Below are 27968 nucleotides of genomic sequence, written 5' to 3' on the forward strand. Positions count from 1 at the left end.
TAAACCTCAAAGTAAAAATGGTGCTGAAATCAGACGTACAAACTGGGGCTTTTCATCACAGTGTCTCCCTCTGGAGGATAATTCCAGCGTTAATTCGACCGTTTGCTCAAAATTAAATGAATCGTGATGTTTTCACATTAACATTGAGTTGTGGAACAAACATTGTTAACAGTATTTTGAAATTAATCAACTTTATCATGCTGCTCGTTACTTCGTTGAGGAAAAATCATAAAGTTTGACTGTTTCTGTTCAGATACTTGAGACAAAAATTCTATAAATCTGCAACAACAATAATGCAAAGTGGAATTATCCTTGGATTCAAGTGTACATGTGTCAGTGATGACAGTGGGGATGCGTACATGTCTGGAGTCTCACGACCTTCGACCTCTGCTCCCATGCTTCCTACAAGCCAGCTAGCTCAAAGCAGAGCCTCTGATAGACACGGCAGTCAGGGTTCACCACTGGAGCCGGACGCCAGATCTTTCCAACAAAGACTTCACAAACCAAGCGCACACGTTTCACTTTGTTGTGATTTGATTTGGCTCAGAAGGCCTCTGTCTGGCATCGTCACTGTCACTTTGCCCGAGCCACAAACCGTGTTATCGTTTGAAAATATCTGGAGCTTCTTGTTGTCTTCATCTAAAATATCTGATTGATTGTAGGACTATCCAGATGCTAGCTTAGCTTAGCAGAGCAGCAGTAGATTCTGTCCTCTGACTCTAAAGAAATTCACATTTTATTTGACCAGACTACCTGAATATATCAGCTAATTAACTCAAATAAACGATCCTTGGTTGTCGATAATGGCTGACGACACCTTGTCTATCAGCGGCTCTGCCTCACTACACAACTCCTTACCTGCATAGTATCCGTGATCATTCTATTACTTGAATATAGTGCTATGAACTCTGTTTACAAAATGCTGTCAACTTTTGGGAGACACAGTGTTGTCTTATAAAGGCTGCTTGGTATGTTCAGTTCATCCAGCTGGTGAATCCAGTCAATGACACACTGAAACCGTCTAAACATGAAACCTGCTGTTGCTTTTTTATACTGTATATGCCTTAATTCATATGTTTGGCAATCATGATTAAAGGAAGTTTATATATAATCTTTTATGTCTGTGGAGTTTTTCTTCTGAACAGTGGTCTGTGATATATATTAACTAGAAGAAAAAGTTGTAAAAGTTCTATATTATTTATAGGATTCATTTTACAGTATTTTGGCCTCAACTCTGGTAGGAATGAAAATAAACTTTTAAAATACATAAATGAATATGAGTACATATAAAGCTAGACATTAATATTTTCTTATATATCTGAGATTCCTTAGCGGAGGGATCACAATATTAGAAGACGCAGAATGATTGAAAATGTTATAAACAAGAAAAAATTTGAATTGAAGACTTTTCTTACTGTATATTTTGCATACTGTAACACAATGCGGCATTACTTTAAAGGGAACAGGACCCATAATATTACTGAAAATCAAACTAAAAGGACTAAAACAGAATGAAGTGGAAGCTGTGAGAAGAAATGTGTAGTGGAACTACTTTTGTTGGTGGATTTTATCATTTATCAGTGTCCATGTCACCTTCATTTATTATTTACTGGGATTTATTAATGTATAATGGCAAAAATGGTCAATGGATTTATATTTTTGTAGCCAGTAATTAACGGTCTAGTGGGCTGGATTGTTTTAAAAAAGTATAATCGTCTTCCAGGTGGAATAAAAACAAGTCTTAACTTTAATTTGGTGAATTCAACAGTTTCTTTTTTATTGAAGAAGAAGAAGAAGAAGTTTTATTGTCATTGTCTGGTAAAAACAATGAAATACAATTTAGCAGCTCTCAAGTTCAGCAGCTTAAGAAGCTTGAAAATAAAATGAATTACCTTATAATTAAAAATAGTTTATTAGTAGTAGTAGTAGTAGTAGTAGCATTAATAATAATATATTATTATTTATTATATGTTATTATTATTATTATTATTATTATTATTATTATTAATAATTATTGTTATTATTATTATTATTAATTTGATTATTATTATTATTATTATTGTAGTTCCGCCTCCGTCCACCAGAGGGAGCTGAGCCGCTAACCCGAGTCTGCCTCATCGTCACTTCCGCTTTTAAAACCAAAATGGGTGGCGCCAAAGCTTGACAACAAAGCGGCTGTTTGCTCCCAGTAACGGACGGTTTGTCCTCCCCCTCCTCCTCTCGGTTAAACTAAACACAAATGTTTTACGTCGTCGACACAAAGTTTAATTCCGAATTAAACGACGACGGTGTGAAAGAGAGTTTCTTAGTTTGATTTAAAATAAGTTTTCCGTTGGAGCCGTACAAATGTCAACATGGCTGCGAAGACTGACCAACTTCTCATCGTTGTGTCCATCCTGGAAGGTGAGCACTCCACTAACGGTCGTTACACACAATATAACAGCGGGTTCTTAACTAATATTTAATGTTTTCACTCCTTTATTGTCATTTAAAAGCTGGTTAATGGTTGTTAATGGTTGTCATTAGTCTCGTGTTGACGAGCTGCTCGGTAGTTGTCTGCTACTGTTCAGCTGTGTCCGTTAAAGCCTCCCTGATTTAAACTAGCCTGCTAAGCTAACAGCTAACACTGACACACAAGCTAACTAATGAAATCACTGATTATATATAGATATATACTCTATAATGGAGACAAGGCTGATGTTGGTGTTGAACACTAAACATGACTGATTTTACCTTGACATTTTACAGAATGCTTGATTATATTAATTACATTAATTTAATTTAATTTATTTATCTTTGACATGTCCTCCAGCCCCCCAACATTTAAAAAAGCATTTAAAGGATTAAAGTCCTTAAAAATGATTAAATGTTTGTTGAACAACGGTTTATGCAGAAAAAACAGAAACAAATATTAATCTGTAAAGTTTTTATCACAGTTTGTTTCTTGCATGTGGACACTTTTGTCCTCAGTTACTCAAGAGTTTACATTAAACAGTTTACTGTGAGAGAAAGAGCTGGAGAAATGAATCAATCAACGTATATTTATTACTCAGTACAACTTATCTTTTACATAAAGTGAGTTTACAGCCTTTTCTAGGAGAACAAACACTATGAACAGATTTCTGAGTTGCAGATCTTGTTCCATAATCTGTTATTTTTGCATCTTTCATTGCTTTTTTCAATCAAACACATGACACAGAAATATTCTGCAAGAAAATGAATCTTTTATACATGTGTTAAGGAAACATCTTCATCTGCCTCTACTGTGTAGAAATGTTCTGGTCATCCAACGCTGCCATAAACTCCCTAACCCTCTCTGGAAGATGTTTCTCCTTGACGCTGTCTCCAGGAAACTTTTCTCTTCTTTTAAACGTTCAGTGTTTGTTGTTGTTGTTTGGGTGCAGCCTTTGACTGAGTGGACTCCATGGATTCTGTTTAGATGATCAACTACTACCACCTCACCACACATCCACAGTACACTAGTGACTGACTGACAGAGGACGACCTTCTTGGTTAGACACAGGGTTTTGGTTCTTCTTCTTCTTGCTGCTGCTGGCCAACCACCATTAAAACAGACGGTTGGTTTATAGCTGACTGTTACGGTCAGCACGGCTCAACAGACACATAACACATTAAGGGACGCCAAACAACAATCGGAGTACCAAAAAATGTGTGTTTTATTAAATTCACAACCAAAAGCAGGGGATAAACAAACTCAAAGAACCAAAAAGGACTGTAGGTGCCGGCCAAAAGGAACAAAAGAGAGATTCGGACCCGAGGCCAGCCCACATAGGGCCGTAGGACCCCGACCTCATCCCAACTAACTTAAAGTGCTTTTAAAGTAAACCTTACAACGTGAACAAAAACCGAAAACAGGACTACCGGTCACCTACAATCCAAACTAAAATAATGAAGAAATAAACCCCCTGCTAAAGGGACAAAGAAACATGAATACTACCACCACCCGGCGCTGTCGCGACGTGCGATAGCGATGGTGAGTAGTGCCAGAATGAGTAGGTGCGAGCGAGCGCAGAGAGAGAGAGCGAGAGCCACCTCCCTCGCCTCCTTATATAGTCTCCTCCCCTACCTGGGCACAAATTATATTCAAGTGCTCAACAGGCCAGGGGAGGAGTCACCAGGAGGAGACGGGAGAGCAGCCGCACGTAACACTGACCTAAAATAAATAACTGAAAAAGACCATTTTATAAATATCTGGACTGGGCCTGATGCTGCTTTTCTCTTTTTAAAAGCTGTGTCCCTCCCTCCATCTCCCCCCTCCTCCCCCTTCTTCTTGTGAGTGTCTGTGTGTCTCTGACAGCTGCAGACGACTCATCTGTGATCATGGCCTCACTGTGGCTTATGGTTATCTACTGTTAGTGGGGGGGGGGTCTTTGAGGGGAGGGGCCTCTGTGGATCATCCCACAGATACTTGATCAGTTTGGGATCTAGTGAATCTGGAGGCCAGGTCAACACCTTGTGCTGTTCTTCATGTTTTTTTTTGAGTTGTTCCTAAAGTGTTTTTGTGTGTGTGTCTGTGTCAGGCTGCATCCTGCTGGGGATGGATGCTGCCATCAAGGAGTGTCATTGCTATGGGGTGGGGGTGCCTGGTCTGGTCTAGGTGGGGTGGGGTGGGGGTGTCTGGTCTGGTCTAGGTGGGTGCTACATGTCTAAGTAACATCCACACCAATGAATGCCAGGTCCAGAAGTTTCCCAGCAGAACATTGAACTGTCACAAGATGGTTTAAATGTTATTCACTTCTCCTGTCAGTGGTCATAATGTTGTGGCTGATCGGCGTTAATGTCAGTCATTTTCCAAGCTTCACCTGGGGCCTGTATGGTATTATTTCTGTCATTCTTTGATTGATATGATGAAGGGTTTCTGTTCTTTGTGGTTAAATCATCTTTCCTTTAATTCGCTTGTTGCTGCAGAACTTTAAGACTTTAATGAAGAATCATTTCTGTTCCAGGTCGTCACTTCCCAAAGAGTCCCCGGCTCAGTCTGGTGGTCCAGGCGAGCTTCGACGGAGAGCAGCTGGCCACGGACCCGGTAGATCACCGGGAGCAGCCGCAGTTCAGCACCGAGCTGGCGTGGGAGCTGGACCGCCGGACGCTGCACCAGCACAGGTCAGAACTGATCACTGTCTGGTCTACAAGAAAATACACATCCACTAGAACCCAATCAGTCGTGTTGCTCCTCTGCTCCTCTGCTCCTCTGCTCTAACGTCCTAACGTCCTAACGATCATGTGACGTGTCCTCAGGCTGCAGAGGACGCCCATCAAGCTCCAGTGTTTTGCTGTGGACTCTGTCAGCAAGAAGAGAGAGAGCGTCGGCTACATCGTCCTCGACCTCCGATCGGTCCAAGAGGTCAAACAGGTAAATGTTGAGACGCTCAGACCTGGTCTCACCTGGTCTCACCTGGTCTCACCTGGTCTCACCTGGTCTCACCTGTCCATCGACCTGGTCTTAATATAAACGTGTCTCCACATGCGTCCCCAGCCAGCACTTGAGATCTGATCTCAGTTTGTGTGTCTGTAAATGAGCAGCGCCATCATGTGGTCACAGCTGCTGTCTCTAATGGATCTCTACCTACCGCTGGATCAGAACCATCAACAGCTGCTGGTTGACTTGGAGACATGATCCAGATGTTGGAACCAGATGGAAAGACTCTCACATGTTAAGATCTGATTTATTTTAGAGACAAAGACTCAGATTAGACCTGAACCCTGGAAGCTTCATCCTCAGAGGAACCAGGTCACTGGTGATGAAGGAAGGAAGGAAGGAAGGAAGGAAGGAAGGGAGGAAGGGAGGGAGGGAGCAGGGTTAGGAAGGAAAGAGGAAAAGTGGGAAGGATGGAAGGAAGGAAGGAAGGAAGGGAGCAGGGTTAGGAAGGAAAGAGGAAAAGTGGGAAGGATGGAAGGAAGGAGGGAAAGATGGGAGGAGAGGGAGGTGGGAAGGAATGAATCAAGGAGGGAAGGAAGGGACGGACGTAGATTGGAAAGGAAACCAGGAAGGAAGGAAGGAGGGAAGGAAGGAAGGAAAGAGGGAAAGATGGAAGGAAGGAGGGAAAGAGGGAAGGATGGAAGGAAGGAGGGAAGGATGGAAGGAAGGAGGGAAGGATTGAAGGAAGGAAGGAGGGGAGGAAGGAAGGAGGGAAAGAGGGAGGGAAAGAGGGAAGGATGGAAGGAAGGAGGGAAGGAAGGAAGGAAGGAGGGAAGGAAGGAAGGAGGGAAAGAGGGAAGGATGGAAGGAAGGAGGGAAAGAGGGAAGGAAGGAAAGAGGGAAGGATGGAAGGAAGGAAGGAGGGAAAGAGGGAAGGATGGAAGGAAGGAGGGAAAGAGGGAAGGAGGGAAAGAGGGAAGGATGGAAGGAAGGAGGGAAAGAGGGAAGGAAGGAAGGAAGGAAGGAGGGAAAGAGGGAAGGATGGAAGGAAGGAGGGAAAGAGGGAAGGAAGGAAAGAGGGAAGGATGGAAGGAAGGAAGGACCAAAGGAAGGAAGGAAGGAATCTTCCATCCTCAGAGTAATGTCTCTCCTGAGTTGATTCTAGTTCAGATTAGTTTCTAGTTTAGTTTGGTTCAGAATCTTTTAAAAGTCTCTCATTACTAATGAACAGACATCACTGATTCATGTGATCATTTCTACTAGTGGTTGAATGAAGGAGTTAAACTCCTCTTCCTCAGATCAGCCCTGTTGAGTAGGTGGTCTTTAATGTGACCCAGGACTCATTGTGTGTTCACACTACCAAATGAAGGTGTAACCTCCAGCTCCTGTAGCTGGTCCAGAGTACTGACTGAGTCTGGTGTGTCCCAGGATCCTCGCTGGTTTCCTCTGCTGAGCAGTAAATACACCAAACAGAGACCGGCCCTGCTCCTCAACATGCTGCTGGAGAACGACACCAAGGCCACCAAGCCTTCACCTGATAGGTTCAAAGCCAGGAAGGCCCCGCCCCGACAAGGTGAGCAGCTTCCTCCGTTAGTCGTTAGGTGATATAATTTAATCTGATTAATCTGATGCTTCTAATGACTGAGCTTTAAACTGATGTGGTTCTCTACAGGCTGTCCTCTCTGTCTCTCTGGTAAGATGTCATAGATCAGAACCAGGATTTAAAAAGTCCTCCTCACACAGGACTGAGTTTAGAGTCTAGACACTAAAACTATGATGAGGACCAGGTCCAGGACCAGGTCCAGGTCCAGGTCTGATTTAACATAATCAGCCTCATCTGTCTCTTTACATCCACATGTTCCTTTACTCTCTTCTTCAGATTATATATATATATTCATGGTGTCCCTCTTTTCCTCTGTGGGACTCTGGACCTGGATGAAGTTGTAATTTACCCAGAGTCCTTTTATTTTAATTTAAAAGCAGAATTAGAGGACGACAGAGTTGGCTCTGACTATGTTTTTAGTCTAGATACTGATGAGGAAATGATCTGCTACGAGGAACGACCACAGGTCTGTAAATAAAAACTCTCTGGTCATGTTCACTGTCACTGATTGATCTGATTTAAACTGATAAAGAGTAGAAACAGTTCTGTCTGAGGAGGGTTTAGAAAAACACTGAATCAAGTGAAGTGACCTGAGTTAATGTCTTAGTCTGAACAGTAACATGTACTGTGTGTGTGTGTGTGTGTGTGTGTGTGTGTGTGTGTGTGTGTGTGTGTGTGTGTGTGTGTGTGTGTGTGTGTGTGTGTGTGTGTGTGTGTGTAGTCAACCAGCTGATCTCTGCTCCATGTGAAGGTTGTGACACCAAGTTAACGGTCGACCATTAGTCTGAACAAGATAATAACAAGTAGAGTTAATAAAGTGTAGAGCAACTGATCAGCTGATTCAGGAGAAGACATCTCTGTGTGATGGTGTGTTTCTCTTCCTAGCCTCGTAGCCTCGTAGCCTCCTAGCCTCCTAGCCTCCTAGCCTCATAGCCTCATAGCCTCCTAGCCTCCTAGCCTCATAGCCTCATAGCCTCGTAGCCTCGTAGCCTCCTAGCCTCCTAGCCTCATAGCCTCCTAGCCTCCTAGCCTCCTAGCCTCATAGCCTCCTAGCCTCCTAGCCTCCTAGCCTCATAGCCTCATAGCCTCCTGGCCTCCTAGCCTCATAGCCTCATAGCCTCCTAGCCTCGTAGCCTCGTAGCCTCATAGCCTCATGGCCTCCTAGCCTCGTAGCCTCGTAGCCTCCTAGCCTCCTAGCCTCCTAGCCTCCTAGCCTCCTAGCCTCATAGCCTCCTGGCCTCCTAGCCTCCTAGCCTCCTAACCTCGTAGCCTCGTAGCCTCATAGCCTCCTAGCCTCCTAGCCTCGTAGCCTCCTAGCCTCCTAGCCTCCTAGCCTCCTAGCCTCGTAGCCTCGTAGCCTCCTAGCCTCCTAGCCTCATAGCCTCATAGCCTCCTAGCCTCCTAGCCTCCTAGCCTCCTAGCCTCGTAGCCTCATAGCCTCCTAGCCTCCTAGCCTCGTAGCCTCATAGCCTCCTAGCCTCCTAGCCTCCTGGCCTCCTAGCCTCCTAGCCTCCTAGCCTCTCAGCTAACAGCAGCTCTTCCTAGTTTTGTGATCAGTATCCACCAATAGCTCTTCATCATCTGCTGCTTTAAAAGTGTCTAGATGTGTTCACTGCTCTGCTGTTGTTTCATGACGGATCTGTTCATGTCAGAGATTGTTCCTGGATGTGACCTCTGTTACTGACTCCTCCTCCTCCTCTCCTCCTCCTCCTCTTCTCATCCTCCTCCTCTGCTCCTCCTCCTCCTCCTCCTCCTCTGCTCCTCCTCCTCCTCCTCCTCTGCTCCTCCTCTGCTCCAGGTTCTCCTTCAGTACCTGACCTGCTCCCAGACCAGCTGGAGGCCTCACTGATCCCAGACCAGGGCTTCCATCAGGTGGGACCTGCTGATCACTGCAGAGACATGTTCGTCCTGTCCGTCACCGTGGCCTTCGCTACCAAACTAGAGCAGGTAACCTGTTCACCTGTTCTACCTGTTGGTACCTGTTGTTACCTGCTGACTCCAGGTCATGTCTCCAGGTCATGTCTCATGTCTCCAGGTCATGTCTCATGTCTCCAGGTCATGTCTCATGTCATGTCTCCAGGTCACATCCAGACGTTTCCAGCATCTGGAATCGAGTCTGATAACAGAACATGTTTCTGTTTCTCTTCTTTGCTCGTTTGTTTTCTCTGCTCCTGTTATTTTTCCACTTAGTGATAAACTCAGAGCATCAGGAGGTTACGGTCGTCTAAACATTACAGCTTCAACTATTAACGGCTCCAACAAGCATCAGAAAGTTAAATTCTTTATTTCATAGAGCACCAGAAACATTAGATGACAGCTGATGAACAGAACTACTTCTTTTTAAATGTTTGTTTTTCTGCTGCAGCTTTTAAACGTGAGAATTCACTGAGTTTATAGAAAACTTAGAGAACGATTATAGTTTGTTTAAAGTCTAGTAAATGTCCAACATCCAGGATCCAGGAAGGAGAACGCTGCTGAAAACCTCCTGACTCTAGAGCTCCCCAGTTGACTTTACGTTTTACAAACAGACTCTAGATGCAGCAGGTTTCAGATCAACATGTACGAAGGATTAGACAAGTCTGGAATAAAAAGAAGAAGAAGAAATAACTTTCCTGCAACCCTGAAAAACATTACACTGATTCAAAACATCCTCATCGACAAAAATCTTCTCAGAGAAGTTGCCCCAGACGTGTGAAGCAGTTTTAATGTTTCATCTTTTAAATTAATCTTCCTCCTGCAGCTGATCCCCAGCACGATGAAACTCTCGGCCGAGGGCTCCGACTTCTTCTTCTACTACTCTTTACTGGGGAACGACATCACCAGCGAGCCGTTCCACGACCTGCTGAGTCCCGACTTTGAGCCGGAGCGCGCCTCTGTGCGCATCCGCAGCAGCAAGCAGGTCCTCCAGGCCTTCCTGTCCCAGCAGCCCAGTCTACAGGTGAGACTCTGGCTGATGGACGGTTTATTACTCCTCACGTCCTGCGTAATGTCCCCGTCTTGTCGTCCTCCTTTAGATCCACCTCTGCTGTGGGAATCACTCTCTGGGCAGCACGGACGTCTCCCTCTCGCCGCTGGCGGCTGCTTCTGTGGACGTGGAGAACAAGGCGGCGACGGTGGAGGGAGCGTTCGTCCTACGACCTCCGAGACGCGTGAAGCAGACGCTGCCGGCTCTACCGGCCGAGCTGCAGCCGACCGTGGGAGTCGCTGTTACCCTGAGGAGGGAGGAGGTCACGCTGCAGGTACAGACACCGTCCAGAAAAATGTCTTAAAAGACAAACTGATAAACGTGTTGGACTCACAGATGATCTGTCTCCAGCCTTTAGGGAGTAAAGAAGCTCCTGGATCTCACTCTGTCTCTGCTCCTGCTGAACCTCGAAGCTCCTCTCCGCTCCGAAAACCTCCCGACTCTCCTCCACCTCCCCCTGGTCCTTCAGGTCCTCCTCTCCCTCCTCCTCCTGCCTCCCACACTGAGAGTGAAGCTGAAAGTCTCCTGGAGGAGCTTCAGCACCTTAAAGCGGAGACAGGACTGGCAGGTGGAGTAAAAACCAAACATCGTTCTCAGATCAAACGTCTTCAGAGTTAAACGTTTGTTTGCTCGTTTCCAGCTGCAGATCTGGACGTTTCTCCTCCTCTTCCTCCTGCTCCTCTACCTCCTCCTGCTCAGCTACACTCTCATCCAGAGACGTCAGCAGAAGGAGGAGCGTCGTCCGTCAGCGTCTCCGCTCCCAAAGTGTCCATCCCGTCCTCCGCCCATCACTACTGCTTCTCTCTGGACCTCCGCAGCCTGGGGAACCTCAGCTTGGTGCATCCCATCGCTGCTACTCTGAGGTGAGGCAGTTCTCCTCCTCTGGTCTAGACCTGGAGACCCAGTCCTGGTGAAGCAGTTGTCCTCCTCTGGTCTAGACCTAGAGACCCAGTCCTGGTGAGGGAGTTCTCCTCCTCTGGTCTAGACCTGGAGACCCAGTCCTGGTGAGGGAGTTCTCCTCCTCTGGTCTAGACCTGGAGACCCAGTCCTGGTGAGGGAGTTCTCCTCCTCTGGTCTAGACCTGGAGACCCAGTCCTGGTGAGGGAGTTCTCCTCCTCTGGTCTAGACCTGGAGACCCAGTCCTGGTGGAGCAGTTCTCCTCCTCTGGTCTAGACCTGGAGACCCAGTCCTGGTGAGGGAGTTCTCCTCCTCTGGTCTAGACCTGGAGACCCAGTCCTGGTGGAGCAGTTCTCCTCCTCTGGTCTAGACCTGGAGACCCAGTCCTGGTGAGGGAGTTCTCCTCCTCTGGTCTAGACCTAGAGACCCAGTCCTGGTGGAGCAGTTCTCCTCCTCTGGTCTAGACCTGGAGACCCAGTCCTGGTGAGGGAGTTCTCCTCCTCTGGTCTAGACCTAGAGACCCAGTCCTGGTGGAGCAGTTCTCCTCCTCTGGTCTAGACCTAGAGACCCAGTCCTGGTGAGGGAGTTCTCCTCCTCTGGTCTAGATCTAGAGACCCAGTCCTGGTGAGGGAGTTCTCCTCCTCTGGTCTAGACCTAGAGACCCAGTCCTGGTGAAGCAGTTCTCCTCCTCTGGTCTAGACCTAGAGACCCAGTCCTGGTGAGGGAGTTCTCCTCCTCTGGTCTGGACCTAGAGACCCAGTCCTGGTGAGGGAGTTCTCCTCCTCTGGTCTAGATCTAGAGACCCAGTCCTGGTGAAGCAGTTCTCCTCCTCTGGTCTAGACCTAGAGACCCAGTCCTGGTGAGGGAGTTCTCCTCCTCTGGTCTGGACCTAGAGACCCAGTCCTGGTGAGGGAGTTCTCCTCCTCTGGTCTAGACCTGGAGACCCAGTCCTGGTGAGGCAGTTCTCCTCCTCTGGTCTAGATCTAGAGACCCAGTCCTGGTGAGGGAGTTCTCCTCCTCTGGTCTAGACCTAGAGACCCAGTCCTGGTGAGGCAGTTCTCCTCCTCTGGTCTAGACCTAGAGACCCAGTCCTGGTGAGGAAGTTCTCCTCCTCTGGTCTAGACCTAGAGACCCAGTCCTGGTGGAGCAGTTCTCCTCCTCTGGTCTAGATCTAGAGACCCAGTCCTGGTGAAGCAGTTCTCCTCCTCTGGTCTAGACCTAGAGACCCAGTCCTGGTGAAGCAGTTCTCCTCCTCTGGTCTAGACCTAGAGACCCAGTCCTGGTGAGGGAGTTCTCCTCCTCTGGTCTAGACCTAGAGACCCAGTCCTGGTGAGGGAGTTCTCCTCCTCTGGTCTAGACCTAGAGACCCAGTCCTGGTGAGGCAGTCCTCCTCCTCTGGTCTAGATCTAGAGACCCAGTCCTGGTGGAGGAGTTCTCCTCCTCTGGTCTAGACCTAGAGACCCAGTCCTGGTGAGGGAGTTCTCCTCCTCTGGTCTAGACCTAGAGACCCAGTCCTGGTGAAGCAGTTCTCCTCCTCTGGTCTAGACCTGGAGACCCCGTCCTGGTCTTAACTCTGTGGTCTCCTGGTCCTGGTGCAGGTACTCGTACCAGTTCTTCGGCAGCGCTGCTCCCATCATTACCAACCCTCCCGTGGAGCTGCAGAGGAACATGGAGGTGTCTCTGCCTCAGTCCTACTGCGCCTTCGACTTCGCCGCCCTCCCTCAGCAGCTGCAGGACACCTTCCTCAGGTAGGACGGCGGGTTTCTGTCCCGTCAGAGTGTCTGGTGGTAACCATGGTAACGTTTACTAATCATCTAATAAATAAATGAGCATCAGGGGGAACAAGATGAACCAAGAGACGATGTCTTCCTCCTCTACTGTCCTTCTTCTTCTCCTCATCATCCCTCTTCTTTCTATCTTTCCTTTTTCTCCCTTTCCAACTTCTTTTTCTTCACCCTCTCCTTCAACTTTCCTCTTCTCCTTCTCCTCTTTCTCCCTTTTAATCTTCTTCTCCTTCTATCTCTTCGTTATTTGTCTCCATTTCCTCCTACTTCTCTTCTTCTTCTATCCTCCCTCATTCTCCCTCCTCTTCTCTTGCTTCTATTTCCCATATCATCCTCCTCCTCCTTCTTCTTCTTTTCCTCCTCAGCCTCTAACTTCTTCCTCTTGTTCTCCAGCTTCTTCTTCTATCCCTCCCTCATCCTCCTCCTTCTCCTCATCCTCCCTTATCCTTCTTCTTCTCCTCCTCCTCCCTCCTCTTCTATTGTTTCTATTTCTTCTCCCTTATCATCCTCATCCTCCCTCTTGTTCTTATTCTTGCTCCTCCTTCTTCTTCTCTTTCTTCTTTTCCTCCTCTTCCTCTAACTTCTTCCTCTTGTTCTCCACCTTCTTCTATCCTCCTCCTCCTCCTCTTCTTGTTTTATCTCCAGTAGATGTGATGCTCCTCTTCATCAGTACCCGTCTCCAGTGACTGATGTGTTGCTATAAACTCGTCTCCATGGTAACCGTCTATCTCTGATCACAGTGACTGATCAGGATGAGGTCGTAGATGTAGTTGTTGTTAACCCTGTGACCAGCAGGTGGCGCTGTGTCCGTCGGACTGAGGCTCTTTGTGCTGCAGGGTTCCTCTGGTGGTGGAGCTCTGGGACAGAGACGCGTCCAGCAGAGACCAGCTGATGGGACGAGCCTCCGTCCAGCTGTCCCGCCTGCTGAGCTCCGAGAAGAGTCGCTTCCTGTCGCCGACGGGGCAGCAGAGCTGGAGACGGACCCACCAGGACCGAGTCCCCGTGGTCCAGACCCACCGGTAGGACGCGGCTCTGACGGGACGGGTCGGCCGACGGTTGTCTTACGTGTGTCTAACAGCTGTTTGTGTGTCCGTCAGTCACATGGAGCAGGTGGCAGAGCTGAGTTACCTAGCAACGCTGGAGGACCTGGGATTGGTCAAAGCCACCGAGGTCATCGTGTCGGAGTCACAGGTGAGAAGACAAAAAGATAAACCTCCTCATCTTCCTCCTCCATCTTCTTCTCCACTTTTTTCTCTCTTCCTTATTCTAGTCATCTTCCTCACATCCCTCTTCTTCTTCTTCCTCCTCCTCCTCCTCTTCTCACTTTTTATTTTTATGATTCATTTATTCACATTTTTAATACCTTTATCTCTCTGTAGATTTATTAATGTTTCATGTTTTTATCGTCTCTTATCTCCAGGATGATCTTCCAGCCCATGGTCAGCCGTCGTCCCACCCTGCAGCCCCCAGGCCCGTGGGCCCCGTCCTGCCCCCAGCTCCTCCTCTGGGCCCCAGAGACACCCTGGAGTACCGCACGGCCCTGGAGCTGGAGCTGTGGAAGGAGGAGCAGGAGGATCTGTTTGACGATCAGGTAAAACACCAGGAGTCACTCGGTGGGACGGACGGACGGTCTCTGGGGGCCCCGGGGGGCCGTCACAAAGAGTTGTCCCGGGTTAAATAAAACTATAAATGTGTTTCAGTTGAGGAAGAAGGAGCTGAGCCACATGCAGGCGCTGGCAGAGGAGTGGAGGAAGAGAGACAGAGAGAGGGAGGCTCTGGTCAAGAAGAAGGTGAAGAATCTGAACCTGTTCATACGTTGCATGTTCTGGATTAATGTCTCCTCCTCCTCCTCCTCCTCCTCCTCCTCCTCCTCCTCTCATCTGTCTCTCCCTGTGGTTCCAGGAGGTGGAGTATAACCTGTTGGAGGAGCAGCTTCAGAAAACTCTGTCTGATCTGGAGAGGAGAGAGAAACACCTGAGTGAGGCCGAGCTGGAGGTCAGAGCTCCTCACATCATTATGTTCAGTGTTGTAGTGATAGTTATAGTTATAGTGTTTGTTTTATTCATTTATAAACGTGACTCAACGTCCTGTTGGATCATCGGTCGAGTTACTGCAGGAAATAAAAAGGAGAAATCATCTACAGGGACTTTATTTTAATTTCTTTCCAACGTTTCTTCATAAAAATGACTCAAAGCTGATCATCAGCTGATTAATGAAAGTAGACATTAGAGAAGCTGATAAACTATTTAAACATAAATATTACAGTTGGTTATTTATTTATTCAGGAGAATCAAACTTTTTTTCATATCTGTGAGTTACAGTAGTTAGTTTTCAGTATCTGCTGTGACCTTCTGGTGCAGAAACAACTAAATCATTTACTAATGAGGAGATGTTTTAACCTTTATCTCATTAAAGCTGTTGTTTTGTTGTTTTGTTTATTTGTTGCTTCATCTCATCTGGTCCTCAGACCAAGAGGCTGCAGAGGGAGCTGAGGGCCGAACACGACCTGACCCAGAGGGAGCTGCAGGAGAACAGCAGGAGGCTGCAGCTGGAGCACGACCACCGGGTGGCGCTGGAGAGGGACAAGGTCCGTCTGATGGAGGAGGAGCGAGGACGGCTGCTGCAGCAGGTGGAGACCAGGACGAGGACGAGGACGAGGACGAGGACGGTGCTCGTTGGGGTTTTTAGTGAAGACATTAATTAAAATTTGTTTTGTGTTTGTGTGGAGCAGATTGCAGACGGAGAGTCTCGGTACAAACAGCTGGAGAAAGAGTTCCAGATGTTCAGAGAACAACAGAACGTCAGACCTGAGTTCAGGCTGCAGTCAGAGATCAACCTGCTGAGTCTGGAGAAGGTTCGTTACCTTTAAATGGATTAAAAATAAATAAAGTTTAACAGCTTCAGATATTTATTTTAATTTTCTTGTGACAAAAGTTAATGAACTAAATATTTTCCATCACTTTCTTTTTCCTGCTCTGACTCTGGTCAAATTAATTTAATTATTAATTATCATTATTATGTACAGTCGGATAGCAAATAATTATTATTCTTTAAAGATCATAAATTAGTGTCATTTCTTCTCCAAAGGTTTTAGATAATTTTAATCTCTAGTCACTAATGTTTTAATGAATTAGTTGTTATTTTTAAGGTGGAGCTGGAGAGGAAGCTGGAGTCCACCACTAAGTCCAAGCTTCACTACAAGCAGCAGTGGGGGCGCGCCTTAAAGGAGCTGGCCCGCTTCAAACAGGTAACGATGATCTGTTCATTACAAACTAAAATGTTTTGATTCTAGGGTTATTATTTATTTAATTAATCTATGATCTGTAAAAGATTAAAACATGTAAAAGGAGGAAAAGAGTCATAGCTCCTGCTTCATCCAGTGACGTCTTAAAAATGACGCCACTGGATGTAAATATATGATTATAACAAAAATAAATAAAGAAATACAAAATGAAAATTATTTGAAATGAATAATGAGTAAAATAATAAAATTAAAATTAAACTAAAATAAATATGATAAAAATCACAATTGGAAAAATAAACAAAAATATTCACGTCATGGAAAAAACTAAAATTAGAAAATCTTCATATTTAAAATAAAAACTAACCAAAAAACAAAAAAAAAACGTTTGAAGAAGCTTCTTTAATCTGCAACAAGTCATGTTTATTTATTTATTTATTCATTCATGCACCATGACCTGGATAACTGAAATAATATAATAAAACATAAACTGACAGGTCTGAGACGTCTGAGCCTCAGTAAAAAACGTTCTGGTGAAAAAGTGAAAGTTTCCATTAAAACTAGATTCCTCTGTAGGTTGATAGTGGTAGTAGTAGTGGTAGTAGTAGTAGTGGTAGTAGTGGTAGTAGTAGTATTAGTAGTAGTATTAGTAGTAGTAGTATTAGTAGTAGTGCTTTAAGCAGGTGGTTGCTGAGCGCTGAGTCGTCTCTTCATATTTCACAGCAGATACTTGTAGTTTCTCAGTTTTTCAGCGTTGGGTCTCTGTAGGACTTTAATCTGCTGCTGAGACGTTTGCTGAGACGCTGCTGAGACGTTTGCTGAGACGTTGCTGAGACGTTGCTGAGACGTTGCTGAGACGTTGCTGACAGTGTTAGGACATTTAACAGCTCTGTTTAAAGACGCAGAGCGAGCAGAGGAAGCTCAGATCAGTCAGCTCACATCTCACCACGACTCCAGACTGAAATCAGAAATACTGTGAGGACGCTGACGGGCCAAGTGATAACAGATCAGTCAGTTTAGTTTAACTGGTGGTGATTCATCAGACGTTAGAGGAGAAACTGAATGAAAGGTCAAACTGTTCGTTAATAAACATGTTGGAGACAGAAACAGGAAGAGATGAAAGTTAAAGTCTCTGCTTCTAGTTTCTCATCTTTATTTCATCTGAATGTTTAAATATTTAAATATAAAAACATCTGGAATAAATAAAACAGAACAACTGATCAGCTGATCCAGCTCAGCTAGCTCCTTAGCCTCCCAGCTAATGACTCCAGACTACTGCCCCCTGCTGGTCTGGAGAGGAACTACCTGATCTCTACCTGATCACCACTGGCTCTGTGGGGCGTTCAAGTGCAACAGACGTCTGTCGGTGCTTCAGGACTCTGTGACGGTGGCGTGTGTGTCCTCACTAGTGTATAAAGACACTGGAGTGTTTGAGTATGAGATGGAGAGGGAGAGAGAGAATAGAGAGAGAGAGAGAGAGAGAATAGAGAGAGAGAGAATAGAGAGAGAATAGAGAGAGAATAGAGAGAGAGAGAGAGGGAGAGGTGTGTTTTTACACCAAAGACTAATATTTAGTTGAGGAGAAGTAGACAATGAAATGTGTTAGAGCCATCAGTCCTTAATGACACACACACACTCCCTCTGGTATCTTTATGAGGACCCTCAGCACAGAGAGGTCCTCACAGAGATAGACACACACACACACACACACACACACACTCTCTCTCTCTAAGTGGAGCTTTAGTCGACTCAGACGACGTAAACACACTCAGACCTAATAACTGTTACTGATGCTGACCAGCTGGAGGACACACTCTCTCTCTCTCTCTCTCTCTACCTCTCTACCTCTCTCTCTCTCTCTCTCTCTCTCTCTCTACCTCTCTACCTCTCTCTCTCTCTCTCTCTACCTCTCTACCTCTCTCTCTCTACCTCTCTCTCTCTCTCTCTCTACCTCTCTACCTCTCTACCTCTCTACCTCTCTCTCTCTCTACCTCTCTACCTCTCTCTCTCTCTCTCTCTACCTCTCTACCTCTCTACCTCTCTACCTCTCTACCTCTCTACCTCTCTACCTCTCTCTCTCTCTACCTCTCTACCTCTCTCTCTCTCTCTCTCTCTCTCTCTCTCTACCTCTCTCTCTCTCTCTCTCTCATCCTTTCATCCTCTCTCTCCTCCTCCTCTTCCTCCTCTTCATCATCTACATTTTTATCATGTTGATCCTTCTATCTCTCCTGTTCTTTCTTTAACTCTTCTCATTTGTTTTCTGTCTCTTTTACTTTTTTTGGGGTTTTCCTCCCCCATCCTCCCCTCCAGTCTCCCCCAGTCTCTCTCCCCCATCCTCCCCTCCAGTCTCCCCCAGTCTCTCCCCTCCAGTCTCTCCCTCCTGTCTCCCCCAGTCTCTCCCTTCTTGTCTCCCCCAGTCTCTCCCCTCTTGTCTCCCCCAGTCTCTCCCCTCTTGTCTCCCCCAGTCTCTCCCCTCCAGTCTCTCTCTTCCTGTCTCCCCTAGTCTCTCCCCCCCAGTCTCTCCCCCCCAGTCTCTCCCCTCTTGTCTCCCCCAGTCTCCCCCAGTCTCTCCCCTCCTGTCTCCTCCTGTCTCCTCCAGTCTCTCCCCTCCCGTCTCCCCAGTCTCTCCCCTCCAGTCTCTCCCCTCCTGTCTCCCCCAGTCTCTCCCCTCCTGTCTCCTCCTGTCTCCTCCAGTCTCTCCCCTCCCGTCTCCCCAGTCTCTCCCCTCCAGTCTCTCCCCTCCTGTCTCCCCCAGTCTCTCCCCTCTTGTCTCCCCCAGTCTCCCCCAGTCTCTCCCCTCCTGTCTCCTCCTGTCTCCTCCAGTCTCTCCCCTCCCGTCTCCCCAGTCTCTCCCCTCCTGTCTCCCCCAGTCTCTCCCCTCCTGTCTCCCCCAGTCTCTCCCCTCCTGTCTCCCCCTGTCTCCTCCAGTCTCTCCCCCCAGTCTCTCCCCTCCTGTCTCCCCGTCTCTCCTCTTGTCTCCCCGTCTCCCCCAGTCTCTCCCTCCTGTCTCCTCCAGTCTCTCCCTCCCAGTCTCTCTCCCCCAGTCTCTCCCTCCTGTCTCCCCCAGTCTCTCCCCTCCTGTCTCCCCCAGTCTCTCCCCTCCTGTCTCCTCCAGTCTCTCCCTCCCAGTCTCTCTCCCCCAGTCTCTCCCTCCCAGTCTCTCTCCCCCAGTCTCTCCCCTCCTGTCTCCCCCAGTCTCTCCCCTCCTGTCTCCTCCTGTCTCCTCCAGTCTCTCCCCTCCTGTCTCCCCCAGTCTCTCCCCTCCTGTCTCCTCCAGTCTCTCCCCTCCTGTCTCCCCCAGTCTCTCCCCCCTGTCTCCCCCAGTCTCTCCCTCCTGTCTCCCCCTCCTGTCTCCCCCAGTCTCTCCCTCCAGTCTCCCCCCCCCAGTCTCTCCCCCTCCTGTCTCCCCCAGTCTCTCCCTCCAGTCTCCCCCCCCAGTCTCTCCCCCTCCTGTCTCCCCCAGTCTCTCCCTCCAGTCTCTCCCTCCCTGTCTCCCCCATCCTCCAGTCTCCCCCATCCTCCTGTCTCCCCCAGTCTCCCCCTCCAGTCTCTCCCCCTCCTGTCTCCCCCAGTCTCTCTCCCTCCAGTCTCTCCCCTCCTGTCTCCCCCAGTCTCTCCCTCCAGTCTCTCCCTCCTGTCTCCTCCTGTCTCCCCCAGTCTCTCCCCTCTTGTCTCTCCCCTCCTGTCTCCTCCTGTCTCCCCCAGTCTCTCCCCTCCTGTCTCCCCCAGTCTCCCCCTCCAGTCTCTCCCCTCCTGTCTCCCCCAGTCTCTCTCCCTCCAGTCTCTCCCTCCCTGTCTCCCCCATCCTCCAGTCTCCCCCATCCTCCAGTCTCTCCCCTCCTGTCTCCCCCAGTCTCTCCCCTCCTGTCTCCTCCAGTCTCTCTCCTCCTGTCTCCCCCAGTCTCTCCCTCCCAGTCTCCAGTCTCTCCCCTCCTGTCTCCTCCAGTCTCTCCCCCTCCTGTCTCCTCCAGTCTCTCCCCTCCTGTCTCCCCCAGTCTCTCCCTCCAGTCTCTCCCCCCTGTCTCCCCCATCCTCCAGTCTCCCCCATCCTCCCCTCTCTTAAGTGCCACATCATTGTAAAGAAAACACAGAGTGATTTATGCCCCCCCTCCTCCCCCCTCCTCCCCCTCCTCCCCCATTAATCATCCCAGGGGTTGTGTTGAGCAACCAGCGAGTCAGCCTCTAACTATTCAGATGTCACTCTCTCTCTTTCCTCTAGAATCTCGCCCCGTGTTTACACGACCATCGGTCTCTGGCGCTCGGCGGCTTTTTAAAGTCGGGTCTTGTTTGGTTTTTCTCGGCCTCTCCGCGCCTATTCATTCTCTCCTCTCAGCGCCTCGCATGGCGTGCTGTTTAGCTCAAGTCGGATCATAAAAATTCTTGTCCGAAGGAATAATGTGCTTTTCCACGCAGGAGGCGCAGCCGGCCACAGAGCTGAGGTCGGCCCCCGGCTTCGCCTTTTCTTTTTTTTTTGAATCTCCAAATATTGGGACAAGGAGCTTAAGCCGGTCCTTTCACAGGGAAAATATTGGGATAAAGAGATTAAAGTGTTGCAGCCAGGAGCTAAATCTGGCGTTTCTAAAGGCTGAGGAGGAGGAGGGTTAACTAAATTTGGTGTTTTAGCAGCTGGTTGTAAGTGGAACTAAACTTTAAGACAAACACGCTCATCTCTGTGAATCCAACAGTGACACTAAACATTCATTTACTAAAAAAGAAGCCGCTGTTGTTTGACTGATGGAGAAGAAACGTGGCGGCTGAAAAAGGACAAAGCTGAAACCACAGTTCCTCCAGCGGCCACTAGAGGCCGCCGCGTCTGACGGTACGACGATCGTACGGGACGTAAAATATTAAGGTTTAAAGTTAAAGATGATTAAAGGCTTTGAGTGACAGGTGGGCGTCCTCACAGGCTGCTAGCTGTTAGCGTTAGCTTCACCTCCACCTCTTGTTGAAGGGAAGCTAGCTCCTAGCTTCCTAGCATCCCTTCAACAAGACGTTGAGGTGAAGCTAACGCTACCATTAGCTGGGAGGCTAGGTGGTTTAACCAGAGACGTCTCTCCAGGACATTTAAGATCAGATCACTCTCCGTCCCGAGTCCTTTTCCATAAACCTCGGTTGATCCCGTCCCTGGGTTCATGTCCCCGCGGGCCGTCCAGACTAAAAGAGTCCTCTCTCTCATGACGCAGCGAGTCTGTTTGTACAACGCTGTCGAGCAGCAGATGTAACATGTCGTCTGAGGGAATCTGAGCGTTACTGGTCCCAGTGGAGACGCTCTGATGGTTCCCACTGGTCATTCCTTGAATATTCTGGTGTCGTTCCAGACGAGGAGGTCGGAGAGTTTCAGGACGACGGATTTCAAGGAATATCAACTTGGTTTTTAGTCTGACTGGAGTAAACACTCAGAGTTAAATGTGAAAAGACGACTGGAGATGAAGTTTTCCCAACGTTTCCAGTGGGAACGGACTTCACCACAAACTAAACATAGCTCAGAGGACGAACTGGTGGAGGACGAACTTATTAAAGACCAAAGAAAACACGTAACGATGTGTCGTCGTCTGATCACGTTTAATTCATGAAGCTACTGATGTAAACACCGTCTCAGTTTTATCCCTAAAAGGTTCTCTGGTGATAAAACCTGAACCCTGAACTCCTGCAGGTGGCGAGCGGCTCAGAGACCTTCATGTGTGTCCACGCGTGAGACGGGACGGAAGTGAGACGTCCTCCCACAGTTACTCTAGAAATACAGGGAGGAGGAGGAGGAGGAGGAGGAGGAGGAGGAGGAGGAAGAAGAGTCATTCTTGGGTCATGTATCCCACACATGAGTCTGAACCTGCTTCCTTCCCTCCTGGACGTCCTGTCTGAGCTCACAGCCCTGGTCCTCTGGTCCATGTGTTGGAGCCTCTAGTGGACGTTAGAGGAACAGCAGCTGTTGTTTCTTCATGTTTTAACCTCAGACGTCGTCGTTTGATTCAGATACGAGACGTCGGGGGTCGGGCGTCGCTTCCTGCGTTTGTCTTCAGCTCGTCTCTGTCGTCACACCTGTCCTGGGTCGTCCCTTAAACGTTGAGACAGTTACAGAGAAGACGATGTCGGATCTGTTTGATCCAGATCGTAGTAGTCATCGTAGCATCTCGTGTCGTGACATAATTTTGATTTAAAGCTGGAGATGAGAACTACGTAGCTGCACATGCTAACAGTAGTAGCCTAAAGCCTCGTCCACATAGTCCACTTTATGTCTCTAGTGGACGTCCCAGGCCCTGGTTGCCAAGGTAACCCAGTGAAACAAGCAGGACATACAGATACGTGAGTCTGGGTTCTGATAGCAGCGTGGTGGACGGCGTTTCCTCCACTTCCAGATGTTCTCAGATCGTCTCTAAACGTCTCTCTGTTTCCTTCGTTCCCGTTGGAGCGTCTGGAGTTTTTGTAGTTTTTTCTCAGCCTCCCCCCCTCCCTCCCCCCCTCCCTCCCGCTCGAGGCCTCGCTATCACCTCGTCCTCTAATTGTTTCAGGACTCGGCCCTCAGGTTGTCCTTGGCAGCGGGCACCAGAGAAAATGTTTGGCCAGTTTGTTTTTGTAGTAATTAGCCTTAAAGCGGCCTGTAATACGGGCTGCTAATGGTCCACAGAGAGCCGGGCCTGTGTCAACACGCCGCCGTGTGTGAATGACGTCTTCGTGAGAGATTGGGAGTGTTTGTCTGAGGAGGTGATCGGCCGTGTGAAAACCGAGCTCTCTGTTGGTTTTCCCGTCCAGAATCAGCGGCTGCTCCGCTCTGCTCTGCGTCAGCGCGACCAGACGGACGCTCACGTGTTTCACATGATTCATAGAAACTGCTGTGTCTGATCCAGGTGGCTTCACCTCAGCTCCAGGTGGCTTCACCTCCAGGTGGCTTCACCTCAGCTCCAGGTAGCTTCAGCTCCAGGTGGCTTCACCTCAGCTCCAGGTGGCTTCACCTCGGCTCCAGGTGGCTTCACCTCAGCTCCAGGTAGCTTCACCTCAGCTCCAGGTGGCTTCACCTCCAGGTAGCTTCACCTCGGCTCCAGGTGGCTTCACCTCGGCTCCAGGTGGCTTCACCTCAGCTCCAGGTAGCTTCACCTCAGCTCCAGGTAGCTTCACCTCAGCTCCAGGTGGCTTCACCTCAGCTACAGCAGGTCAGGAAACATCACTGACCTGCTCTAACGTGGTGTAAATGTCTGGGACCTCATGAGACGCTCACCTGAGAGGAAGGTGACCTGGTGGCGTCTTTTATTATTGGTTTCCCCGTGAAGTTGGAAGAATAAAGTGATGAGTTTGTAGATGAACAGAGCTGCAGCTTTTAGTCCAGACATTATTCATTTGTCTTCAGTTTTCTGATCAGACGTTAATATAAAGACATTATAATAAATGTTAGTGTAGTGTTCACTGGGCCGTTCTCAGGTCAGGACGTCCAGCAGGTTGTTGGTTTCTAACCGTTCTAATCTGAGCCGCTGACAGATGTGTGACCTGCAGACGTTTCTCTCAAGTCTTCTTTCTGTTCTCACCGCGTCGCCGTGTGAATTTTCTCCTGAAGCATTTTTTCTCAGGGAGGTTTGTATGAAAATGTGAAACCAGACGAATTCATCAGCAGACTTGTCCTCGGTGTAATTAGGAGGAACAGATTCTTGGCTCTTTACTCTCGGCTGATAGGTGGAGCTGTGTTGTTGTTTCTGCAGCGGGAGCAGGAGAACGCCATGACGCGTCTGAAGAAGCAGCAGGCGGAGCTGGAGGCCATGAGGCTGCGTTACCTAGCAACGGAGGAGAAGGAGTCGGCCCGACACGACAGACAGGAGCTGGACGACATCAGGAATGAACTCAACAGGTGAGACACGCCCCCTTCCCCCCCTCCCCCTCTGAGAGGTTCATTCAGTGTTTGAAGAGTTTAATTATTTGATTCAAACGTTTGTTAAACTGAAATAAATCAGAGACAGACGACACTGATCATTTAGAGGAACGGCTTGATTTTATTTTTATTTCAGTTTTAAGAGACTTTAAAAAAACTTCCATCAATTATTATTTAAACATGATAAAAATGTTTTTATGTTTTTATTACTTAAACATCTTAAATGTCATCAGATGTTAAATCTGTTAAAGGTAGAGGGTAAATAGTTTAAAAATAAAACTTTTAAAGATTATCTCTAATTATATTTTTACTGAAAACAAAACAAATCAAACTTCTACTTTTCAAAATGTGTCGTCTGATGTTTATAAAGTGAAATTAATATAAATGTAATTATATTTTTAAATAGATATTAATATTTATTGTTTTTGGTCTGAAAATATAAATTAAATTAATATATTTTCCTTTTATTTGTATTAAATCCTTATAAACGTAGAGTAACCTGCTGTTAACTGTCACATTTATAGTTAAAACTTCTTCACACAGAAACAGTTTTACCTGGAGACTCAGAGTTAGAATCTCACCTGAGGTTCATGTTGTGTAGAACAGTTTTTAAAGAGTTTCTGTTTCTGCTCAACATCTGAGTTTTAAAGTCAAGTCGTCAGTGAGCAGCGTTCAGAGATGATGAGATGATCAGACGTGTGTCAGCAGGTTTATTTATTAATGTGTTCATTACATCAGCTGATCTATTATTAACAGATAAATATACAGCTCTGGAAAAGATAAGAGAATGATCAGTTTTTTTATGTATTTATTAAAATGAACATTTCTGTTTCATTCTATAAAGTCCTGACAACATTTCTCTTAAATCTGAAATTAAAATATTTCCATTTAGATCATTTATTGGCAGAAAATGACAACTGGTCAAAGTAACAATAAAGATGCAGCGTTTTCAGACCTGGAATAAAGAAAAGAAAACATTTGTTAAACAACACAAGACTAATATTTTAACTTAGGAAGAGTTTAGATCATTATTGGTGGGAGAATCTCAATCTTTAATCACAGCAGTGGTTTTTATAATCTTCCTCATAAAATCAGATTTGGTTCAGGTGATCAGCTGATCAGTGTCTCAGGAAGTAGAGTGAGGAGGTTTGTGTTGGAATCAAACAAACACTGGGACGGACTAGAGATGCTGATCTAAGAAACACTGGTGGGAGTGGTCTCTTCATTTTCTCCAGAGCTGTATATATATTTATATTTATATTTATATATTTATATATTTATATTCATTATTATCTGAAGCTGTCAGTTAATCTGAGTAAAACACAGAAGCAGATCATTTATAAATCACATGACGTCTCCTTGTGAACAACCATCAGAGAAGAAACCATCAGAGTTCTTTAATAGTTAAAATGAGAAAGTGTTTAGTGAAGATGAGACGTTAGAGCAGCGTCTCTTCTCTGGTGTGTTGACTTCACTGTTTGTAGGGAAGTCTCTCTATGATCCTAAATGTCCTAGAGTCTCCTGTAGCGTCCTAAAGTCTGTCCTTGTCTTCCTTGTCTTCTCCTAGAGTTGGTCTCCTGTAGCGTCCTAAAGTCTGTCCTCGTCTTCCTTGTCTTCTCCTAGAGTTGGTCTCCTGTAGCGTCCTAAAGTCTGTCCTTGTCTTCCTTGTCTTCTCCTAGAGTTGGTCTCCTGTAGCTTCCTAAAGTCTGTCCTTGTCTTCCTTGTCTTCTCCTAGAGTTGGTCTCCTGTAGCTTCCTAAAGTCTGTCCTTGTCTTCCTTGTCTTCTCCTAGAGTTGGTCTCCTGTAGCGTCCTAAAGTCTGTCCTCGTCTTCCTTGTCTTCTCCTAGAGTTGGTCTCCTGTAGCTTCCTAAAGTCTGTCCTTGTCTTCCTTGTCTTCTCCTAGAGTTGGTCTCCTGTAGCTTCCTAAAGTCTGTCCTTGTCTTCCTTGTCTTCTCCTAGAGTTGGTCTCCTGTGTCTTCCTAAAGTCTGTCCTTGTCTTCCTTGTCTTCTCCTAGAGTTGGTCTCCTGTAGCGTCCTAAAGTCTGTCCTTGTCTTCCTTGTCTTCTCCTAGAGTTGGTCTCCTGTAGCGTCCTAAAGTCTGTCCTTGTCTTCCTTGTCTTCTCCTAGAGTTGGTCTCCTGTAGCGTCCTAAAGTCTGTCCTTGTCTTCCTTGTCTTCTCCTAGAGTTGGTCTCCTGTAGCGTCCTAAAGTCTGTCCTTGTCTTCCTTGTCTTCTCCTAGAGTTGGTCTCCTGTAGCGTCCTAAAGTCTGTCCTTGTCTTCCTTGTCTTCTCCTAGAGTTGGTCTCCTGTAGCGTCCTAAAGTCTGTCCTTGTCTTCCTCGTCTTCTCCTAGAGTTGGTCTCCTGTAGCTTCCTAAAGTCTGTCCTTGTCTTCTCCTAGAGTTGGTCTCCTGTAGCTTCCTAAAGTCTGTCCTTGTCTTCCTTGTCTTCTCCTAGAGTTGGTCTCCTGTAGCTTCCTAAAGTCTGTCCTTGTCTTCCTTGTCTTCTCCTAGAGTTGGTCTCCTGTAGCTTCCTAAAGTCTGTCCTTGTCTTCCTTGTCTTCTCCTAGAGTTGGTCTCCTGTAGCGTCCTAAAGTCTGTCCTTGTCTTCCTCGTCTTCTCCTAGAGTTGGTCTCCTGTAGCGTCCTAAAGTCTGTCCTTGTCTTCCTTGTCTTCTCCTAGAGTTGGTCTCCTGTAGCGTCCTAAAGTCTGTCCTTGTCTTCCTTGTCTTCTCCTAGAGTTGGTCTCCTGTAGCGTCCTAAAGTCTGTCCTTGTCTTCCTTGTCTTCTCCTAGAGTTGGTCTCCTGTAGCTTCCTAAAGTCTGTCCCTGTCCCTGTCCTTGTCTTCTCTCCTCCAGAGGAACCTACAGTGACATAGTTTTGTTTGTGTCAGAACTGAAACCAATGAAGCTGATGAAACCACAACTAATTCTAGATTTTATTTTCCAACAGATTAAAACAACAGGAAGACAGATTAGGCCACGCCCCCTCTGTAGCAGACTCCGCCCCCGGCCCCAGTCTGAACGAGAGCGCTGACGAGCACCTGAGCCGCTTGTTGGAGGAGAGAGACACGCTGCTGAGGACGGGAGTCTACAGCCACGAGGACAGAATCATAGCAGAGCTCAACAGACAGATACAGGAAGTGATGAGGGACAGAGGCAAGCTCTGACCAATCAGAGGGAAGAGGCTCTGACCAGTCAGAGGGAGGAGGCTCTGACCAATCAGAGGGAGGAAGCTCTGACCAATCAGAGGCAAGCTCTGACCAATCAGAGGCAAGAAGCTCTGACCAATCAGAGGGAGGAAGCTCTGACCAATCAGAGGCAAGCTCTGACCAATCAGAGGCAAGAAGCTCTGACCAATCAGAGGGAGGAAGCTCTGACCAATCAGAGGCTGACTCACCTGAGGAGGCTGCAGGTGAACCAGAGACTCCTCTAGACGTTACTGTTACTGATCATTAGACGGAGCAGGTCAACGCTTCAGGACCTGGAAGAGAAAATGATTTTATTTGATTATATTTAAATTTAGAAAATAAATCACAAACATTATCAATATTATCATTATTGTCACATGTGACCAAGAAACAACAAATCTTCTGACGGCTCTCTAGCGCCACCTGTAGGCCAAAACAGGAGCTAGCTTAGCTTAGCATAAAGACTGGAAGTAGAGGGAAAGCATTTCCAGCCTCTATGCTAAGCTAAGCTAAGCTAAGCTAAGCTAAGCTAAGCTAACGATGGACTGGTCCTTTAACAGAAACAAAGCAGCGTTCATGAAGAACTGGTTTCCTTTCAGACAACATTCAGACTTCATGTTTTTAAATCTTTATTAATGTGTTTATTTATATTCCTGTAGAACTTGTTTATCTTTAGCTGGTGTGTTGAGTTCTTCTGATTCGTCTCTAAAAGTCTCCAACGTGTCACAGTTTAAAGCGTCGTCCTGATGGTTCTTGTTGTTTTATTCTTTAAACTAGAAACAATAGATGTTTTTCTATTATGTCTCTAAGTCAGTGAACGCACCACAGCTTCTCTGAGTCTAACTGATCGATCCAGTAAATATTAACTTTAATTGATTTAATCTATAAAATGATTTAAATTCAGATTCTCACAGAAATAAATAATCTGAATAAATAACAGAATGTTTTTCTTTCTTTCTAAATAAGGTCATGTTGTTAAACAGCAGGTGGCGCTGTAGCCTCAGAGAAGCTCCTGAACATTAACTTATTCTTTAGTCTGTGTTTGTTTCATGCAATAAATT

The 27968-nt window shown here is 47.0% G+C and overlaps 1 protein-coding gene across 2 annotated transcripts; it reads left to right on the plus strand.

Moving 5' to 3' along the window:
- The first annotated feature begins 2158 nt into the window (after positions 1–2158).
- On the plus strand, positions 2159–27968 carry cep120 (centrosomal protein 120). Of its 2 annotated transcripts, XM_084551068.1 has the most exons (20): positions 2159–2403; positions 4968–5124; positions 5260–5374; positions 6809–6953; positions 8782–8930; positions 9724–9921; positions 9998–10222; positions 10300–10516; positions 10589–10811; positions 12444–12593; positions 13466–13648; positions 13727–13820; positions 14050–14220; positions 14330–14419; positions 14532–14624; positions 15097–15258; positions 15361–15483; positions 15778–15876; positions 23556–23701; positions 26670–27968. In XM_084551068.1, the coding sequence occupies exons 1-20, from the start codon at positions 2355–2357 to the stop codon at positions 26884–26886; spliced, it is 3006 nt and encodes a 1001-aa protein (XP_084407194.1). In that variant the 5' UTR covers positions 2159–2354; the 3' UTR covers positions 26887–27968. The 2 variants fall into 2 exon arrangements, with proteins under 2 accessions (XP_084407194.1, XP_084407195.1); XM_084551069.1 differs by lacking the exon at positions 12444–12593.

This window comes from Chelon labrosus, assembly GCF_963514085.1.
Source record: "Chelon labrosus genome assembly, chromosome: 9".
Taxonomy (NCBI): Eukaryota; Metazoa; Chordata; class Actinopteri; order Mugiliformes; family Mugilidae; genus Chelon; species Chelon labrosus.